This window comes from Morchella importuna (assembly GCF_003444635.1).
Source record: "Morchella importuna strain M04M26 chromosome Unknown Morimp01GS010, whole genome shotgun sequence".
Taxonomy (NCBI): domain Eukaryota; kingdom Fungi; phylum Ascomycota; class Pezizomycetes; order Pezizales; family Morchellaceae; genus Morchella; species Morchella importuna.
In genome coordinates, this window is record NW_025763407.1 from 408,539 (window position 1) to 425,467 (window position 16,929).

The 16,929-nt window shown below is 48.5% G+C and overlaps 6 protein-coding genes across 6 annotated transcripts; 2 read left to right on the forward strand and 4 right to left on the reverse strand.

Annotated features, from left to right (window-relative positions):
* Positions 1 to 129: 129 nt before the first annotated feature.
* On the reverse strand, positions 130 to 1,115 carry LAJ45_04209 (uncharacterized protein; the record flags this gene model as incomplete). Its single annotated transcript, XM_046113789.1, has 5 exons — positions 130 to 283; positions 355 to 534; positions 666 to 726; positions 792 to 814; positions 994 to 1,115. The coding sequence occupies 5 exons, from the start codon at positions 1,113 to 1,115 to the stop codon at positions 130 to 132; spliced, it is 540 nt and encodes a 179-aa protein (XP_045972891.1).
* Positions 1,116 to 1,339: 224 nt separating this feature from the next.
* Positions 1,340 to 4,269, forward strand: LAJ45_04210 (uncharacterized protein; the record flags this gene model as incomplete). The annotated part of the gene is made up of 7 exons (XM_046113790.1): positions 1,340 to 1,381; positions 1,462 to 1,479; positions 1,563 to 1,640; positions 1,755 to 1,774; positions 1,953 to 2,551; positions 2,608 to 4,047; positions 4,103 to 4,269. 7 exons carry the CDS (start codon positions 1,340 to 1,342, stop codon positions 4,267 to 4,269), a joined length of 2,364 nt encoding a protein of 787 aa, XP_045972892.1.
* A 704-nt stretch (positions 4,270 to 4,973) lies between these two features.
* LAJ45_04211 (uncharacterized protein) lies at positions 4,974 to 6,085 on the reverse strand (the record flags this gene model as incomplete). The annotated part of the gene is made up of 3 exons (XM_046113791.1): positions 4,974 to 5,170; positions 5,243 to 5,486; positions 5,564 to 6,085. The coding sequence occupies 3 exons, from the start codon at positions 6,083 to 6,085 to the stop codon at positions 4,974 to 4,976; spliced, it is 963 nt and encodes a 320-aa protein (XP_045972893.1).
* Positions 6,086 to 6,680: 595 nt separating this feature from the next.
* LAJ45_04212 (uncharacterized protein) lies at positions 6,681 to 7,768 on the forward strand (the record flags this gene model as incomplete). Its single annotated transcript, XM_046113792.1, has 4 exons — positions 6,681 to 6,882; positions 6,964 to 7,101; positions 7,155 to 7,424; positions 7,515 to 7,768. The coding sequence occupies 4 exons, from the start codon at positions 6,681 to 6,683 to the stop codon at positions 7,766 to 7,768; spliced, it is 864 nt and encodes a 287-aa protein (XP_045972894.1).
* Positions 7,769 to 10,577: 2,809 nt separating this feature from the next.
* On the reverse strand, positions 10,578 to 12,133 carry LAJ45_04213 (uncharacterized protein; the record flags this gene model as incomplete). Its single annotated transcript, XM_046113793.1, has 5 exons — positions 10,578 to 11,119; positions 11,181 to 11,346; positions 11,422 to 11,861; positions 11,917 to 12,009; positions 12,082 to 12,133. The coding sequence occupies 5 exons, from the start codon at positions 12,131 to 12,133 to the stop codon at positions 10,578 to 10,580; spliced, it is 1,293 nt and encodes a 430-aa protein (XP_045972895.1).
* A 1,721-nt stretch (positions 12,134 to 13,854) lies between these two features.
* LAJ45_04214 (uncharacterized protein) lies at positions 13,855 to 15,860 on the reverse strand (the record flags this gene model as incomplete). The annotated part of the gene is made up of 11 exons (XM_046113794.1): positions 13,855 to 14,205; positions 14,264 to 14,514; positions 14,573 to 14,686; positions 14,734 to 14,761; positions 14,816 to 15,049; positions 15,128 to 15,160; positions 15,216 to 15,242; positions 15,303 to 15,372; positions 15,424 to 15,463; positions 15,573 to 15,673; positions 15,739 to 15,860. 11 exons carry the CDS (start codon positions 15,858 to 15,860, stop codon positions 13,855 to 13,857), a joined length of 1,371 nt encoding a protein of 456 aa, XP_045972896.1.
* Positions 15,861 to 16,929: the final 1,069 nt, after the last annotated feature.

A 16,929-nucleotide genomic window follows, 5' to 3' on the forward strand; every position in this document is an offset into this window, starting at 1 on the left:
TGTACTCGCAGCCATTAATCCGTAACAAAAGCACTTTTATTTGAAACGCCGAGCAAATAAATGACGCAGAGAGTAAATCTAGAAAAGAGAATAGAGAGGGAAAAGTAAAGAAGCCCTCAGATCGAATATTTATTCGACATCCTCCATAGGCTTTACGGACTCTTTAGCAACTCTCTCTGCCTCCTTCCTTGCCTCGAGCGCCTCATAAAACGAAGTGGTTCCCAACCCCGCTGCAGCATCCGCTTCCTTTTGGGAATAGGGCTCTTCAAGCAGCATGCGCACTCTGAAATTTCCCCACAGTTTTCCTTTAGCTCTCTTTGAATTTAGACCAAAATGATTCTTCTAACGACGTACCTTCGTTTGTGGTTCTTGCCTCGTGTGTGTTGGGTCATGTTCCACTCGCTCTCGAAATACTTTGCGCATTCAACACAGTGAAATTGACCGAGACCAGGTTTGTCTTCATTTGGGACAAGCGCCCTCAGCTGCGCGAGCCGCTTGGAACTGCGGAGGTCTGCATGGATTTGGTCGAGGCCGCTGTTGAGTTTAAAACATGTTAGCATTAGCCATTGAATTGGGAAAGAGAGTGTCCAAAGTGATGCAAAGATTGGTTGTGGGGGGGGGGGGGGGGGGGTGAATTCAAAGGGGGGGGATTGAGGTCTTAATACCGAGTCATTCGCTTGGTTTTTGAACGACGAATTGAACCCATTTTTGTAGGAGTAAAGGAGCCTTGAGATTCAGTGTAAGCACAGTAGAGCTTTGAGACCTGAAGTCCCGGAAAGTTTTCTTCGCACCTTGAGGCTCTGTGGCGCGTGGGCTAGTGTGTGTGATGTGGGGGGTCTTACCTACGCTAGTGGGAATAATTTATCGGAGGCGGTTGTTGGCGGACACGGTAGGGTGCGGAGGGAAGGGTTTCGTCGGGCCGAGGGTCGGCGAAGAGGAGACAACAGGCTTCACAAATCAAAACAATGTGATTGGCCCAGAATGTCCGTAAACCCTTTTTCAGAGGCTTTTTTCTTTTCGAGCTGACCCCCGCCTCCCCACCCCTGGTATTCTCTCAGCGGGGTGTGCAGGAGATAAACGCACAAACCACTGCTGCCTGTGACGCTGAGTTGCATTTCTTGCTTTAACAACTTCTTGGCAGACCCCCCCCCAAACCCTTCTACTTCTAAACCCTCATTCTGTTTCCTGTCCTCTTTCTCCTCCTCTTCCCTTCCCTTTATTCACCCATCCTCTCCCGTTTTATTCACCGGGGGTTTTCTTTAAGAGGTGCATCTCCTCTTCTCTTCCATAGTGAAGTGACTTTAGCTTGTTACTCTTTGAATCAACTATATAATTCATCATGCTTTCCAGGCACCTTTCCAGGGCCACCAAGCTGCCTCTGGTATGATCATTTTCTATTAGCTATCAAGCATGATGTATTTTTTTTAAAAAACAACTAGCTGACAATTCTACTTTTTTCAGAGCGTTGGCGTTAGAGTTGTAAGTATTTTAACTTCTATCACTCGGCGATAGAGTCTAGGCGCTCAAGAAAGAAACATACTGATTAATAATTCCAAATTTAGGGCCAGAAGCACCGTGGATTGGCCTCTGTCAGTGATGATCCGCTCAGCAGGAAGGTCGAAATGACCAACTGGGAGAAGGTTTGTGAATAATTTTCCCCGCTGCAAATTTTTTGCTATCTTTCGGAAACGCCCGGATATCCGGGTGGCACATGGGTTCGTCTCGGATGAATTTACTAACATTTATGATTATAGGGTAACTTCATCAACTACAAGTATGTTTCTCTTTGAGAGTTAAAATATGTGGAGAATTTCTTTTTTGCTTTTATCGTTATCAATCGCTTTAATCACTCTCCGAGTAATCAAAAGTGTTGTTGCGATAAAGCAAGAATGATGTGCAGGTGTCGTCACATGTTAGTGGTCCGTGTGCTAAGACAAGGATCGTGATTGCAGGAAGATGAGCGAGAACCTCGCTATTGTCCGTGCCCGTTTGAACCGTCCTCTTACATATGCCGAAAAGATCCTCTACTCGCATTTAGACGATCCTCACGGCCAGGAAATCGAGCGCGGCAAATCCTACCTCAAGCTCCGACCGGATCGTGTTGCTTGCCAGGATGCCACTGCTCAGATGGCCATCCTGCAATTCATGAGTGCGGGTTTGCCTAAGGTTGCAACTCCAACAACTGTGCACTGTGATCATTTGATCGAAGCGCAGGTTGGTGGAGCCAAGGATTTGGCAAGGGCTGAGGAGATCAACAAGGAGGTCTATGACTTCTTGTCAACTGCTTGTGCTAAGTACGACATTGGATTCTGGAAACCTGGTTCTGGTATTATTCACCAGATTATTCTCGAAAACTATGCTTTCCCCGGAGGTCTTCTTATTGGTACCGACTCGCACACCCCCAACGCTGGTGGTTTGGGAATGTGCGCTATCGGTGTCGGTGGTGCTGATGCTGTCGATGTTATGGCCAACCTTCCTTGGGAGTTGAAGGCTCCTAAGATCATTGGTGTTAAGCTCACCGGTCAACTGAGTGGATGGACCTCTCCTAAGGGTATGATATCTTCACAATTTATAGTTCACTGTCTTTTATACTAATGATTTGGCTAGACATTATCTTGAAGGTTGCTGGTATCCTCACCGTAAAGGGAGGAACTGGAGCTATTGTTGAGTACCACGGTCCTGGTGTTGACAATCTCTCATCTACTGGTATGGGAACTATTTGCAACATGGGCGCTGAGATTGGTGCCACCACCTCTGTCTTCCCCTTCAACGACCGCATGTACGATTACTTGGCTGCTACCAAGCGTAAGGACATTGGAGACTTTGCCCGCACTTACGCTAAGGAGCTCCGTGAGGACCAGGGCGCTGAGTATGACGAGCTGATCGAGCTCGACTTGAGCACTCTTGAGCCCCACATCAACGGACCTTTCACCCCCGATCTTGCTACCCCGATCTCCAAGTTCAAGGATGCTGTTGAGGAGAACGGCTGGCCCGCTGAGCTCAAGGTTGGTTTGATCGGTTCTTGCACTAACTCCTCATACGAGGACATGTCCCGTTCTGCCTCTATTGCCCGTGATGCTTTGAACCACGGAATCAAGGCCAAGTCTGTCTACACCGTCACCCCCGGTTCCGAGCAGATTCGTGCTACCATCGAGCGTGATGGTCAACTCCAGACCTTTGAGGAGTTTGGTGGCATTGTTCTTGCCAACGCTTGCGGACCTTGCATTGGTCAATGGGACCGTCGTGATGTCAAGAAGGGAGAGCCCAACTCTATCATCTCTTCATACAACCGTAACTTCACTGGCCGTAACGACGCCAACCCCGCCACCCACGCTTTCGTCACCTCTCCCGACCTTGTCACCGCCATGACCATTGCCGGTGATCTTCGCTTCAACCCCCTCACCGACAAATTGAAGGACAAGGACGGAAACGAGTTCATGCTCGCCCCTCCCACTGGTGCCGGTCTCCCCGAGCGCGGATACGACCCAGGAAGGGACACCTACCAGGCCCCTCCTGCGGACCGCGCATCGGTCCAGGTCCAGGTTTCCCCTAGCTCTGACCGTCTCCAAGTACTTTCCCCCTTCAAGCCCTGGGACGGAAAGGACGCCAAGGGCATCCCGATCTTGATCAAGTGCAAGGGTAAGACCACCACCGACCACATCTCTATGGCCGGTCCTTGGTTGAAGTACCGTGGTCACTTGGACAACATCTCCAACAACATGTTGATTGGTGCCACCAACGCTGAGAACGACCAGGCCAACAGTGTCAAGAACTTCATCACTGGCGAGTATGATGCCGTGCCAGCCACTGCTCGTGACTACAAGGCCAGGAACATCCCATGGGTTGTTATCGGTGACTGGAACTACGGAGAGGGATCTTCCCGTGAGCATGCCGCCCTTGAGCCCAGGCACTTGGGTGGTCTTGCCATCATTACCAGGTCTTTCGCTCGTATCCACGAGACCAACTTGAAGAAGCAGGGAATGCTTCCTCTCGTTTTCGAGAACCCTGCCGACTACGACAAGATCAACCCTGATGACAAGGTTGACTGTAAGTTTAATCCCTTTGGAAACGATAAGAACGACTAATTAACTAAATGATTTAGTGTTCATCACCGATCTCGCTGTCGGAAAGCCCATGAGGATAAGATTCCACCCCAAGAACGGAAGCCCATGGGAGACCAACCTTATCCACACCTTCAACGAGGGCCAGATCGAGTGGTTCAAGAACGGCTCAGCTCTCAACACCATGGCCAAGGCTCAACGCTCTTAGATGTGCACGTTTTGGTGGGATAGAATAGCTAGGCGGTTTTAAAATTATGTACAAACTTTTCCTATTTTTACTGGGTGTTATTTTCTTGAACAATATTTGTGAAAAAATGATAGGGAGACGAATTGGGGTTGATGCGGTTAGTAGTAGTTACATGTAGTCTCGCTTGGTTAGCATTATTCAGCGCTTTGTTTTTTTGTTATTTTTTTCCTTCAAAATTCAAGGTTCTGGGCACATTTTATTTATTTTACCGAGCTGTGACTTAGCGTTCATTTTGAAGGATTGCCTTCATACTATCTACATGTAGTCCTCAATTCTTCTCATTTGAAGTTTGTGAACTGAACATTCCCTCCAAACCGTATCTAAATCTCTTGTTTCATGGATTATCACTCGCAGATCGAGCCCCTAGTGAGGGGTAACTTGCTCCTACAACCTCAATTCCACATCCAAGCAATATGCCGAAAAGGCACTCCAGGCCCCCAATCCAAAAGACCGCCATTAAAACCCAATTATCAGAATAAAGCATCTTTCCACAGAGCAGCGCTTAGACCTATCTATCTATAGAGTACCCCCCGAACAAAAAAAACTTTTTGATATTCCGCATATCTACATGACTCGCATACTCCCAGAGCGTCTATAAGCCCCAGCCCATATCCCAATATCCCAATATCCCAATATCTATAAGATCCACGCCACACCAACTAGCTCTATTTCTTCTTCGAGCTTCCCAGCCCAGCAGCCATATTGGTAGCCTCCTGGATCGCCCTCGCGATCGTACTCCGCACCCCGCCATCCTCTAGCATAAGCAGGCCGCCAATAGTGCACCCCGCCGGCGTCGATACCTGCTCTCTGATGATTGCCGGGTGCTGTCCCGACAGCACAAGGCGGCCCGCGCCTTGCATCGCTATTCACAAACACAAAAACCGATTAGCCCACATGCCACCCCCCTCCCCCGGGGTTTGGGGGGTCAACTTACTCTGAGCAGCCATCATCTGCGCCTCCGCCCTCGGCAGGCCCATCATGACGCCACCGTCGGCCATGGCCTCGATGAACAGGGCGTAGAAGGCGGGGCCGGACCCGCACAGCGCCGTGCACGCGTCCATGTGCTTCTCGCCGAGGATGAGGGATTTGCCGATCTGGCTGAAGATCCAGGAGACGAGGGTCTTCTCCTCGTTGGGGAGGTCGTCGGCCGTGGAGATGACGGTCATGGATTCGCGGATCTAACACCTCACTATTAGCTTTCCCACCCCTTCAATTCCCCGTCATTGGGGGGGGGGGGGGGGGGGGAAGAAAATACCTTCGACGCAGTATTCGGCATCGCCCTGACGACCCTAGTACTCGCCGGCACCACCGCGCGCAGCTGCTCAATCTTCACTCCGGCCAAAATGGACACGAGGAGCTTCCCCTCCAGCGCCGCGGCCATGCCCTCCTCGCCCAGGATCTCCTGGTACATCTGCGGCTTACACCCAAGGAGCACCACGTCGGCGGCCTGCGCGCCGTGGACGTTGTCCTTTGTGAGGACGGTTACGGCGTCGCCGTAGTGCACGAAGGCCTTCTTGACGCGCTGGGCGCTCTCGGGGCGCTTGACGCAGCAGACGAAGCGGGAGGGCAGGACGGGGGGCGTGGACTCGTCCGTGTCGTGGAAGCGGGTGGGGAGGAGGGCGTTGGGGGTTGAGGTGCCCGTGCCGGAGGGGGAGGAGGTGAGGGAGGCGAGGATGCCGGAGAGGATGGCGACGCCCATGGTGCCGCAGCCGAGGACGGTGATGGTGAGGGTGGGGGCGTCGGTGGTTTGTTGCTGCATGAGGGGGGTGGTCGACATTGCTGCGGTGGTGCTGCGGGGGGAGGTGCTGTGGTGGGGAGAGAGAGTTTTTCTGTGGTGGGGGAGAGGTTGTGGAACCTGAGGTGGGATGGAAGATCAGGGTTAGGGGTGGTTGTGTGTTAAGGGTCCAGGTTAGTTAATAAGCTTATCGGGATAAGGCTCGACGGCGGGATTGGGATTTGGCTGGGCTGGGCTGGGCTGGGTGGATGGATGGATGGATGGCTGGATAATAGGGCTGTCGGTGGCCCTCGGGGGTCTCGGGTGCGTGCATTCCGAGATGTTATTGTTATTTCCCCATGCCCGGTGTCTTTTATTCAGCCCGTATTGGTTGTCGAGAGCTTAACTTTCACATTGATATCAGCGTGGAATCTCGTGTCGGACCGGCAGTTCTGCAAGGAAGAACGAGAACGAGAACGAGGAAAAGCTGCACAACGGATCAATCGAGCTTAGCTTCTCCGCGGTTGGTCGTGGTGGCCGTTGCAGAAAACCTTTCGATTAATTCCCCTTCCTCCCTTTTTCCATATTCCAAAAAACTTCACCAGCAAACACACATACACCCGTATCACATCCACAACCAATTCATACCACACCCGCAATGTCGTCGTCCAACCCTCGCGGGGCCGTCGTCGTCTCCCCCCACGACATCTGGAAGAAGCTCGAAGCCTACCTCCTGCGGCTGCCCGTTCTCACGCGCATCGTCATGCTGCTGATCGCCGCGTTCCACTTCGCGGCCACCTTCGGCCTGCCAATGGCCGAGTATTTTGCGCTGAGCCCGGGGAAGATGGACTTGGGGCAGAGTACGTACACTACACACACACACATGCCCGAAAACACATGATCAGAAACCGGAGGTTGACCCGAGAGTGATATTATAACAGTGCACCGACTCAACACTTACCCCCTCGTCCACCTGGGCCTGCTCCACGCGATCTTTAACCTCCTCGCGCTCACCCCGCTCCTTGAGCGCTTCGAGCGCGAGTGCGGAACCCTCAAGACTCTCCTCCTCATCCTCGGGCGTACGTCCCCCCAATACCTCCATGCCGCCGTATGTATAACTAACACCCTCCAGCGCTCGTAACCTTCCCCGGCTTCCTCTACCTCGGCATTGAGATGTTCCTGCTCAACGGCAACACCACCGTCGCCGGCGCCAGCGCCCTCGTGTTCACGCTCATGGCCATCGAGTCCGTCAAGACGTACGGCTTCCAGCCATACTACATCATCGCCGGCTACGAGTTCCCGTCCTACTTCACGCCCGTCTTCTGGATGGTGCTCATGGCGTTCCTGATGCCGGGATCATCCCTGCTGGGACACTTTTGTGGGCTGGTGATTGGTTATGCTTGTTAGTCCCCCTCTCCCCTTCCCCCTTCCCGTCTTTCTCCCCCCGGGGCTGAATCGAGACTAATGGCGGTGGTGTTGGTGGTGTATATAGATGCGTGCCGATACCTCCGCCTGCTGGAGCCCTCAGAATGGCTGATGGGCAAGGTGGAGCAGAAGCTCTCGTTCATCTTCAGCAGGGTGCCACACTATGTGGCGCTGGATAGGCGCGCGGAGCTGGGCTACTGGGAGTTTATGCCGATGGCGGGCAGCTTCAGGAGCGCCAGGGGTGCGGTGCCGACGGCGGCGGCGGCGCAGAGCGATATGGAGGATGGGTTTGCGGGGCCCGGGATCAGGCTGGGGAGTTAAGGGGGAAATTGGGGTATGGGGGGGGGGGGGGGGTAGATCTCTTTTGTTGTTATGGATGCCCATAGACAGGACAGGACAGGACAGGATAGGATGGGATAGGACGGGACAGGGTAGGACTTATTTTAAGGTGATAATAGGAATGATTTAATGTGTAGTATCCATCTAAGGTGTCATGTAATGTGTTGTGAAGGGGGAAAAAAAGATTCAATTGTCCATTGGGGGTGGGTTTCGCGTAGGATTGCTTTCTGATTAGTAGTTGGGTCGTGTGGGGGCGAATACACGCCGAGTGATCACACATGACGCCGCGTCACCCTACCCTAACCCGTAGTGACTATGCCACTAATTAGATGATGACCGCCGCCCAAGTGGAGCGGCCAACATCCCCCGCTGAGAAAAACACTACGAGATACGCCGAGCCCAACGCACACCGGAAGAGAAGTTAACTATCCTATGTAGCTACGAGTAGGCCCTGATATATTGTCAGCGGCCGCCATTCTATTTCTCAGCACAGATCTAGAGGTTTCCGTTGTGCCTCGGGTCGGATGGATGGGTCATGGCGCATCACTCGCACTCGACTAGTATACCACCATGGCAGCATCTACCGAACAACCGAACAACCGAACAACCAAGACGGCTCCCGTTTTCCCTGGGCGGCCCAAGTCGGACAAGACGAGGTGCTGACCTGGTTGTATACGTATTGCAATACTGGGCGCCCCGGCTGGCCTAGCTCGCCGGGCGTACACACCGCCATGGAAGAGTAAAGTGGCAGTGCAGTTGCTACATAGCTGTTCCATTAGTTAGCTGTAACAAGCCATGTACCGCGGCCGTACTGAGGAGACTAAGCTCGGTATTATATCTACTTTCCCTTGATAGGGTAGGATAGGTACATGTAGGTAGGGTTAGGCGTCGTGTTGGCGGTGTTGTCTTGTTGTGGTCTCGTTGCTGGTGTGGTGTGTGTGTGTGCGGTGGTGGTTGTGGGGGGGTGGGGGCGTATGGTTTGCATCGCGATCATTTCTCCATGTCTCTATATGTCTCTATGTCTCTGTATAAATGATTTGAGATAGCAGCGATGAGGAGACTGGGGTGGTAATGATCCTATATATCTTGAAGGTAGAAGCTCAGCGCGGGAGTCTTTCGTTAGTATTTGACCTGCCTGTTCTTTAGTTCTGGCAAGTAGCTAACTGATTATATCTGGTCTCTTGGTCAAGGAAACCCCTTCATACACAACCTACCAGCCACAAAGGCGCGCATATGTCCCCCTAGATACAGCGAATATCACCAATGACCACGATGACTACATATATAAAAGCGGATTAACCACACAGTACGATCCCCCCCCCCCCCCTCCCCCACATATATCCTCCATTTACACCAACACCAATACCCACTAGCTAACTAGTGCGGTCCACGCACGAGGAGTATGAGCACGAGCGTCTTTGTGTCCTTGCCTCGAGCTAGGGTATGTCCTCGATGTCACGCAAGCACAGTGATCAAAAAGGACAAGGAACCTCGAGGACAATTTGTGGCTATAATACACACTTAATATGCCCTAATCGAATATATGAGGCTATGAATAAAATATACTTTTTAGTTTAAGAAATATCACTTTTTGCTCTACCGGGTTGTCCTCGAGGCGCCTCGAGGGCACCCCAAACCTCGCCTCGAGGGTCCTCGTGGATCGACCCACATTATAATTACCCGCACCCAGTTATAACTAACCATAGACATACCAGACACCCCCCCCCCCCCCGGGTCCCAAAATCTTCCGCTACTAATACTCTCAGCGACGCCTTATTTCACCGGCCCGCTCAAAAGTCAAAACACAAATCGCAACAACAGAAATCCTCACGAGTGATACTCCATGATCCAAAGACCAGAGTTCCACCCGGCGCGGCCCTCTCCCCAAATAAAACCATTTATGGGAGTGTTTCTAAGACACTAGTCTCTATATGTAGATCCGCTTAGCCAAGGAGTTGAGCTGCGTCACTCCCCCGGAATTGTGTTGTGTATCTCCAGGTGTTACGTTGTCCCAATCACTTTGCGCTACCCGTCAGCTGAACCGCAACAACGAGGCGCACAAACGCTTTATGGCAATAACTACAGCCCTCTATGCCCACCATACATCTAGGGGGGTGCCTCGGCTTTCAATTTAGAGGGATGCCTGATGTTGAAGGGATATATCTATAGCTTATTTTGATATACCCATAAAAAAAGATAATATCTCAGGTATTGCCGGTCTAGATCCAAGCATTATATATACGATGCGATAGGTGCAATTTGGAGGGGGGATACGGAATGATATGGAAAGCAAAATATGCAAGTAACGATAGTAGTTTTCTATAATATTGAGATAATGATTGCTTTAGAACCTCTATGTACGCGCACATACGTTTATTTACCGTTATACCCGTACCCAGTCGATTATTAGTTTATGCCAAACACCTCTTTCGCACCTCCCCTCCCCCTATAATATAGTTATAAGAAATAAAACGCCTATAAAAAATGGAGGGAAAGGTGTAGGAAACAATGAAATATATAAGCATAATGTAGAGGGCATTTAGGGGGAAGCCTAAATTATGCAAGGTGTGAAGAGGGAGTATACCAGATAGGAAATATAAACTGGTTGATTGAGGAATCCTTTCTGGGACCGCGAAAAAAAATTAAGGAAAGCAAGAAAGCAATCAAGAAATGAAAAAAAAAGTCAAAGAATTACACCGAACCTCTTTGCTCCCCATAACCCAGGACAAGGAAATAAAACATAACAGTACGTACTGTAACACCATATAATAATAAATAAAAACTACAGCGATTAAGCCTCCCCTGCAATCTCCACCCCACTTGAGTCGCCACCTATCCCTCTATTCCTCGATGGGGTGTAAACTCCTGGCTTTTCCGACTGTGATGCAACCTCTAGCACTGACATAGAGCTTTGCGCTTGACGGCCCAAAGACATCCCTAATAATCTATGAGCTGGGTTCTCTGGATGTATAGTTTCCCCTGGTGGTGCTTTGATCCATTCAACATTTGCGCAACGTGACACAAGTCGTGCTGTGGTTTGATCGACAGGCTGGAAATGATTGCTCCGAACACCACTAAGACATTCGAGAAGATTGAGGATTTCATCGCGTTTATAGTGGATATGGCGAAGTTGGGTGTGTTCAAGAAGAGGGTAAAGAACACGGAGATAGGTGTGACGGAGGGATTCGGACTCTTCAGGGAGGTCTAACAGATTGCGAATCATTACATCGACCAGAACCCGCAGGTCGTTAGTGTAGAAGTACTCGTATGTTGCACTGGTTGTGAAAAGTAGATACAGGAGCTTGAGTATTAAAAGTTGTAAACATGTTTCACCTGTGGGATATTGTTAGTAATCTGATAGAACCCATCCTAACATATTAAGCGGGAGACAAACTTTCTCTATTAAGGCATAGAATTATGTTCTCGCCAAAAGTCTTGTAAGTGGATCCATAGAAGCAAAGAATTTTGATGACTTTGTTAGTTGGCGCATTGCTGTCCTCAGGTGCACCATCCCTTGGCGGGGCGTGGGCTGAAACCATATACTGCTCGTTCAAAACTAGCTAAAAACCATGGACCGCATAGATTAGTTTATAAGTCCATCTTTTCTTTACTGTCATGCGAAAAGAGCTACCCACCAGCATCCTAATTACTGGATAATGATATGGATCATTAGGGTCATCAGGGTCTTCCTCTACCAGCTGGAAAAGATAGCTAATAAACCCATCACCAATCGAGTCCAAATCCTCACGCCTCAAACGTTGTATCCTTGACATTTCATAGAGAAGGTCTAGTACAGAACTCCACAATATTCGATCCTCTTCCCTTTTCTGCGCTACCATTTCCATTAATCTCGAAAAAAGTCCCTCTTCCTGCATGAGTTCGAAAGTCTTCTGATGTTGTCGTCCATCATATAACAAAACGTTCGTAATCAATCGTAGTTTTGTGTTTGAGGTTTCTTTACGCAATCGCCCTATCATCCGCCGACGAACATGGTGCTTATTTTTCAAAAATAAGGAAGATTCAAGCAATTTGAATGCGCACTTCGCCCAGTCGTATTCCGTGTTGAGGTATTCGTCTACAGTCTCAGCATTAGCCACCAATCACCACCACCGCCGCTAAAAGAAATATACCTGTAAACGAAGACGTGAACATCAAATAAGTCTTCAGCGCGTTGTCAACAAAGCTCTGAGTTTCACAATGAGCGCCGACAATTTCATCGAGCTCTGCTTTCCCGAATTAGTCTAATATAAAAAGGCGCCAGGGAAATCTAAGGGAAGAATATGAAAGGTCACTACCATCCCAAAATTGCTGCTCATTCTCAAGGCTATAGGAGACATCGAAATCCATAACGAGTGTTGGGCGGTCCCAGTTGAAATGAAGAGTACAAAAAACAACTGAAAACCAACCTTACTAAAGAAAGAAGGTACGGAGCGAAAGGACAGATTTTCGTAAAGATCGGATTTTTTTTTTTGACTACTCCTTATAGCATCACGAGGCAAGAGGGAATGATTGCAGGTTAGTGGGGACCAGGCGGGAAGCAAGCTTGTTCGGTCAAAATATGTAGGCCGTTAGGTTGCGGAGGGAGTGGAGATCCCAGCTGTCAGGGGGTTGGACGGTCAGGCTATTGTAGGTAACACCCGTTGATAGAGGAACTATTAAAAGCAGGGATGAGGGGAAGAGATTCCATGTGGCATCCTAAGACATTCTAGGAGAGCCTCATCATCACCATCACGCACCTCCACCACCATCTCGGCAATCACCTTGTCACGTTTCGCATGTATGTCGATTTGATTTCACCATGAAACTTAATACCTACTCGCGCGGCCGAGTTTTGACTTACTCACGTGACGCTATTTAACAGGTTTTTTGCGTTACCCATAGGTCATGTGATTAAGTTGAAACTCGGCCGCGCGAGTACTTAAATGTGGGGGGATATTTGACCTATTAATGTGTTAGGGGGGGCCTCAGCTCCAATTCGGCCTCTGATCCTCGAAACGCAGATTCCCGAAGGCCAAAGCACCAAAAGCTCAAGTTTACACATACAGTCGCACCTCGTTATGTCGTTAACATATTCTGGGAGCCAAACCCCTACGAGATAGCAAATATACGAGACAGCAAATAGTTTTTGGTGGAGAAGGGCAGTACCTGTCCCACAAATTCGTACGAGACAGCAAGAGATCCGAGATATCGAATTACGAGATAGCGAGGTGCGACTGTACATAGGAGAGAGGGCTGATATGTACGTGTGCACTGCTGCATGTGGCCGGGTGCCCAAGTCATTCATCTAGGATATTCATGTTTATTATCCACGTGACCAATTTGATATTGGGCTGTTAAATACCTGCACTGCCGGATCGAAACCGCTCGGCGATTATCTTATCAACCAGGGTATCTTCACTCTGGCAGTATGCGCGAGACCATAGATGTATGCAGCTAGAGGACTACATGTAGTTTACTTTTGTATATTCTTGTGAGGATACATGTATGTAACGCAATGGACGAACGAAAGTAATAGATGTATATATACTCTAGTACGTCCTTAAATATAAATACGACGAGTATTACTAGAAACCTATAATTATATAAATGATGCTGTTGTTCCTGTGCCTATTACCTGTTCATGTACGTCATATACATGTAAGTAAAACATGTACACCGTTGTCGACTTTCTGGCCAGCATACAAGCCCAGGTATCCTCCGTCTAATGAATTAGATATGCAATATGACCTAAAGGCATTGCAAAGAAATAAATGAAGATAAAGGAGTCGTTACCAAGGTTCAAAGGCACATGAAGTGACTAACGGAGACACCGATAAGAGGTATACATGAACATGAAAAAAAAAGCGGATAACATTAGGAAGAACTGAAAATGATCCAAGATTAAACCTTCCCCAGTTACACTCTAACTCCCTTTCTCCCACTGTCGTTCAAACTTCATACTGGATTTCGTCGGCTAACGTTCTTTGCAACCGATATTCAAACAAAACAAGAAGCGAAAAATTAACTCAAAACATGAATAGTCGAAAATACGAAGATACAGGATACCCCCAGATCAGTTCTCCTTCTACTTAGGCTCCGGTAACATCGGAGGGTTTCAAAGCATAGTTCCCAGAATGCAATCCCTTCAGCACCAGCTCTCCGTCCTTGCTCAATGATGGTTGCCCAGCAGACAACGAAGGGGCTTCGAAGAACCTTGGCTTCCAATCTATATTCTCCGCCGTCCTGGCTGCAGCCTTTTCTCGCTGTCGATCTTCAATCTCGCATTTGAGTTGGGTGGCGCGAGCGTAGTCTTTAGCGTGTATTGCTTCCGAAACGGCCTGCCACATTTTACGAGATTCGTTGGGAAGCATGACTTCCAGTGGCGGGCAAATCTTATTTGCTGGCAATAGAGGGTCTAGGTCTATGAGAAGTATTTTTTCCTAGAACAGAAATTAGTTGGCTCCTATCGAGATACGCACACACACACAAAAGACTTACTGTAGATCCTGGCAATATATAGTATAGTTGGTTCATCCAAGAACCTTCAATTTTAGCACGTATAGCCTTACTGGGTACGTCTTTGAGTCTTGTTATGCCATCCTCTTCACCATTGTACTCATAAACAACTCCCTCAACTCGATGTTTTGCTTTGCCCAGCCACGAGTCACCTAAATATTGCAAAATAACTTTCAACTTGGTCTTTGGACATGTCACATAGCATACGTCCTCGACATATAAGTTCAGGGATCCTGATAGCCTGTAAGTGAGTATGAACTCGAGTAGGGTTGCATTGGGCGAAAGAGATACCTCTTAGAATCCCGCCCAAACTGGCAGCGGGGTGGGTCAGTCGATAGCATTCATCACCTCTGTTGTGCAAGTTTATGAATATTCCCAAGTTATGTTCACCGGGTGTAACCCTGACTTCAAAGAATTAGTAAGATTCCTTTCCAAATTAAAAGAATTCATACTTGATGTTCCAGTAAATTTGGCACTGATCTACAAGCGTAAATTGTAAGCATGTTTCAGTACAAAAAGCGAGATGTCGTGTACCTGATCATAACCCCTCGCGGATATGCCCTTTTCGGGGCAGTCTATGTAAAATGCAGAGACGGGAGGGTGGTGGGATGTCTGCTCTGTTAAAAATGACACTCGAATAGGCGCCTTATTAGTAGGCGTTGGCGCGGGTGTAGTAGCGGTTGAGGCAGCTTTGCTCTTCGCAGAACTTCGTGAGGCGGGGCGGGAGGCTGAAACCGGTGGTAATGATGCTTCAACATCCCAACTACACTATTCAATCCACCCGCGGGGCCTCCATCAGCCGGTCGACTCCATGGTCCTTTAGGTCTTGGTCTTGGGTAAACATACTCTGAAAAATTCGCCGAGTGTCGAGTTATATGGCTGTTTAATTCGATCAGTATGACACTAAAGTTTGAATATAGGAGTGAATAAACACCTTACAAGGCTTTCCCTTAACAAATTTCTATTTCGGAATGATTAGCAGTTGCGCTGCGACAGACCTTCGGCAATTTAGAGAACGTACAAGATCTTTTGTGAACCAAAACCTCAAAACGCCCAAAAAGCGCTCAAGCTCGTCATTCGAATCGCCGATGCTACACTTTTGTTAGAAAATCTTAAGGCCTCAGAATGACAAATTAGCCCACCTAATGAAGGTTTCTGGTCGGTCCAAATAATTCCAATATTCTAGCACGGAAAAGACCAGTCAGCTGACGCAAGGCGGCATTCTTATAGGGAGCTTATTTAATAGCCTGGTGAGGACCGTGGAGATTCCCCAGACGGTACATGTCCTTACCTAGGTTAGGAACAGGCTCTAGAAGCTGACTAGGAAGCGAGAACCGCACGGAGGCAATATCAGACACTCCAACAAACCGCTTGAGAATACCGAGAAGTATCCTATAATAAGCAAAGTTAGTAATACGGTTCCTAAATACAATAGGAGTCAAAATGTATAGACAAACTTTAGCTTTGACTGATCCCCAGCATCAGAGACTGCGCTTGAAATTGTCCCCGAAGGAGGGGTTGTTGAAGGGGTTGCCGAAGTAGATGCGTGTGTCGAAGAGACGTTAGATGAGGGCTCCATGTCTTCTAACGTATGGAGAGGAGAAATCGAAAGACAGATGCGTAGAGAACGAAATTTGTAGGAAGGTGAGCAGAAAGTGGATGTGGCGAGGTTGTGGAAAAGATGGAAGTTAAGGAAGTATTTGGCCTTAGGAGGTGAGGTAAGGGATAGGGTTTGGCCAGAGCTCTGATATCGCAACGTTCCGGCAATACAGTACCTAACTAGTCTGGTGCTTGCCAGTCACTGGCCGGGAATTAAACTACAAAACTGGTACACACGTACACATCTTCGGGGCAACCGAGAGATCATCGCGTATGGTACCCGAGATGCCCCCCAAAATAATAATAAAAAAAAAAAAAAAACACAGCTGTAGATACATGTACGTATCGCTTCGTCTGATCAAAGCTCCTTGTGATACCGAAACACGCGGTTTCAAGTTGAATTTCTGAAACACCCCCCGAAATTCACATGTATGTATACAAAGTACCTCCTAGACAAGTGGGCATGACCTTCCAATATGGAATCAGGAACAGCATCTACGCCATATAAAATATGCTAAACTCTTTTAAGTTGTGCAACACACCTAACCTTTATCATGGGAGCATGGGAACACTCTACCTTTTCTATGGATTGTTGATAAGGCGTTGATCAAAGTTAGGCCGGGTAACAGTCTATAAGATTGTGGGTCCAATCGAACCAATACTTTAGCTCGAAAATAATATTTGGCCCAATTCAAATACCGTTCCAAAGTTCTAGTGCTTATAAACTTCGTAGCCTATAACCGGACCCAGTAGAATACTCTCGTTCCCTGTGAATTGAGCGTAGAGTACCGAGTGATAGGGCTGCCAATCTGCAGCTAATTAAAGGAATACATGTATTTAATGTGTATGAATTGAAGACATAGAGTACAGTACTGTAAGTACATAACGAGGTACACGTTGAATAATACTGATTATCATGCACGGTTCGCGTGCCAAGATTTTATTCAACGCGTCTCCGAGCTCCTGGGACCTAGAAAATGTTGCTTCCTTGACGCGTGTAAATCTTGTTCAATTATCCCTCTCAACTCAAACTTAAAAAATCCTAGAAT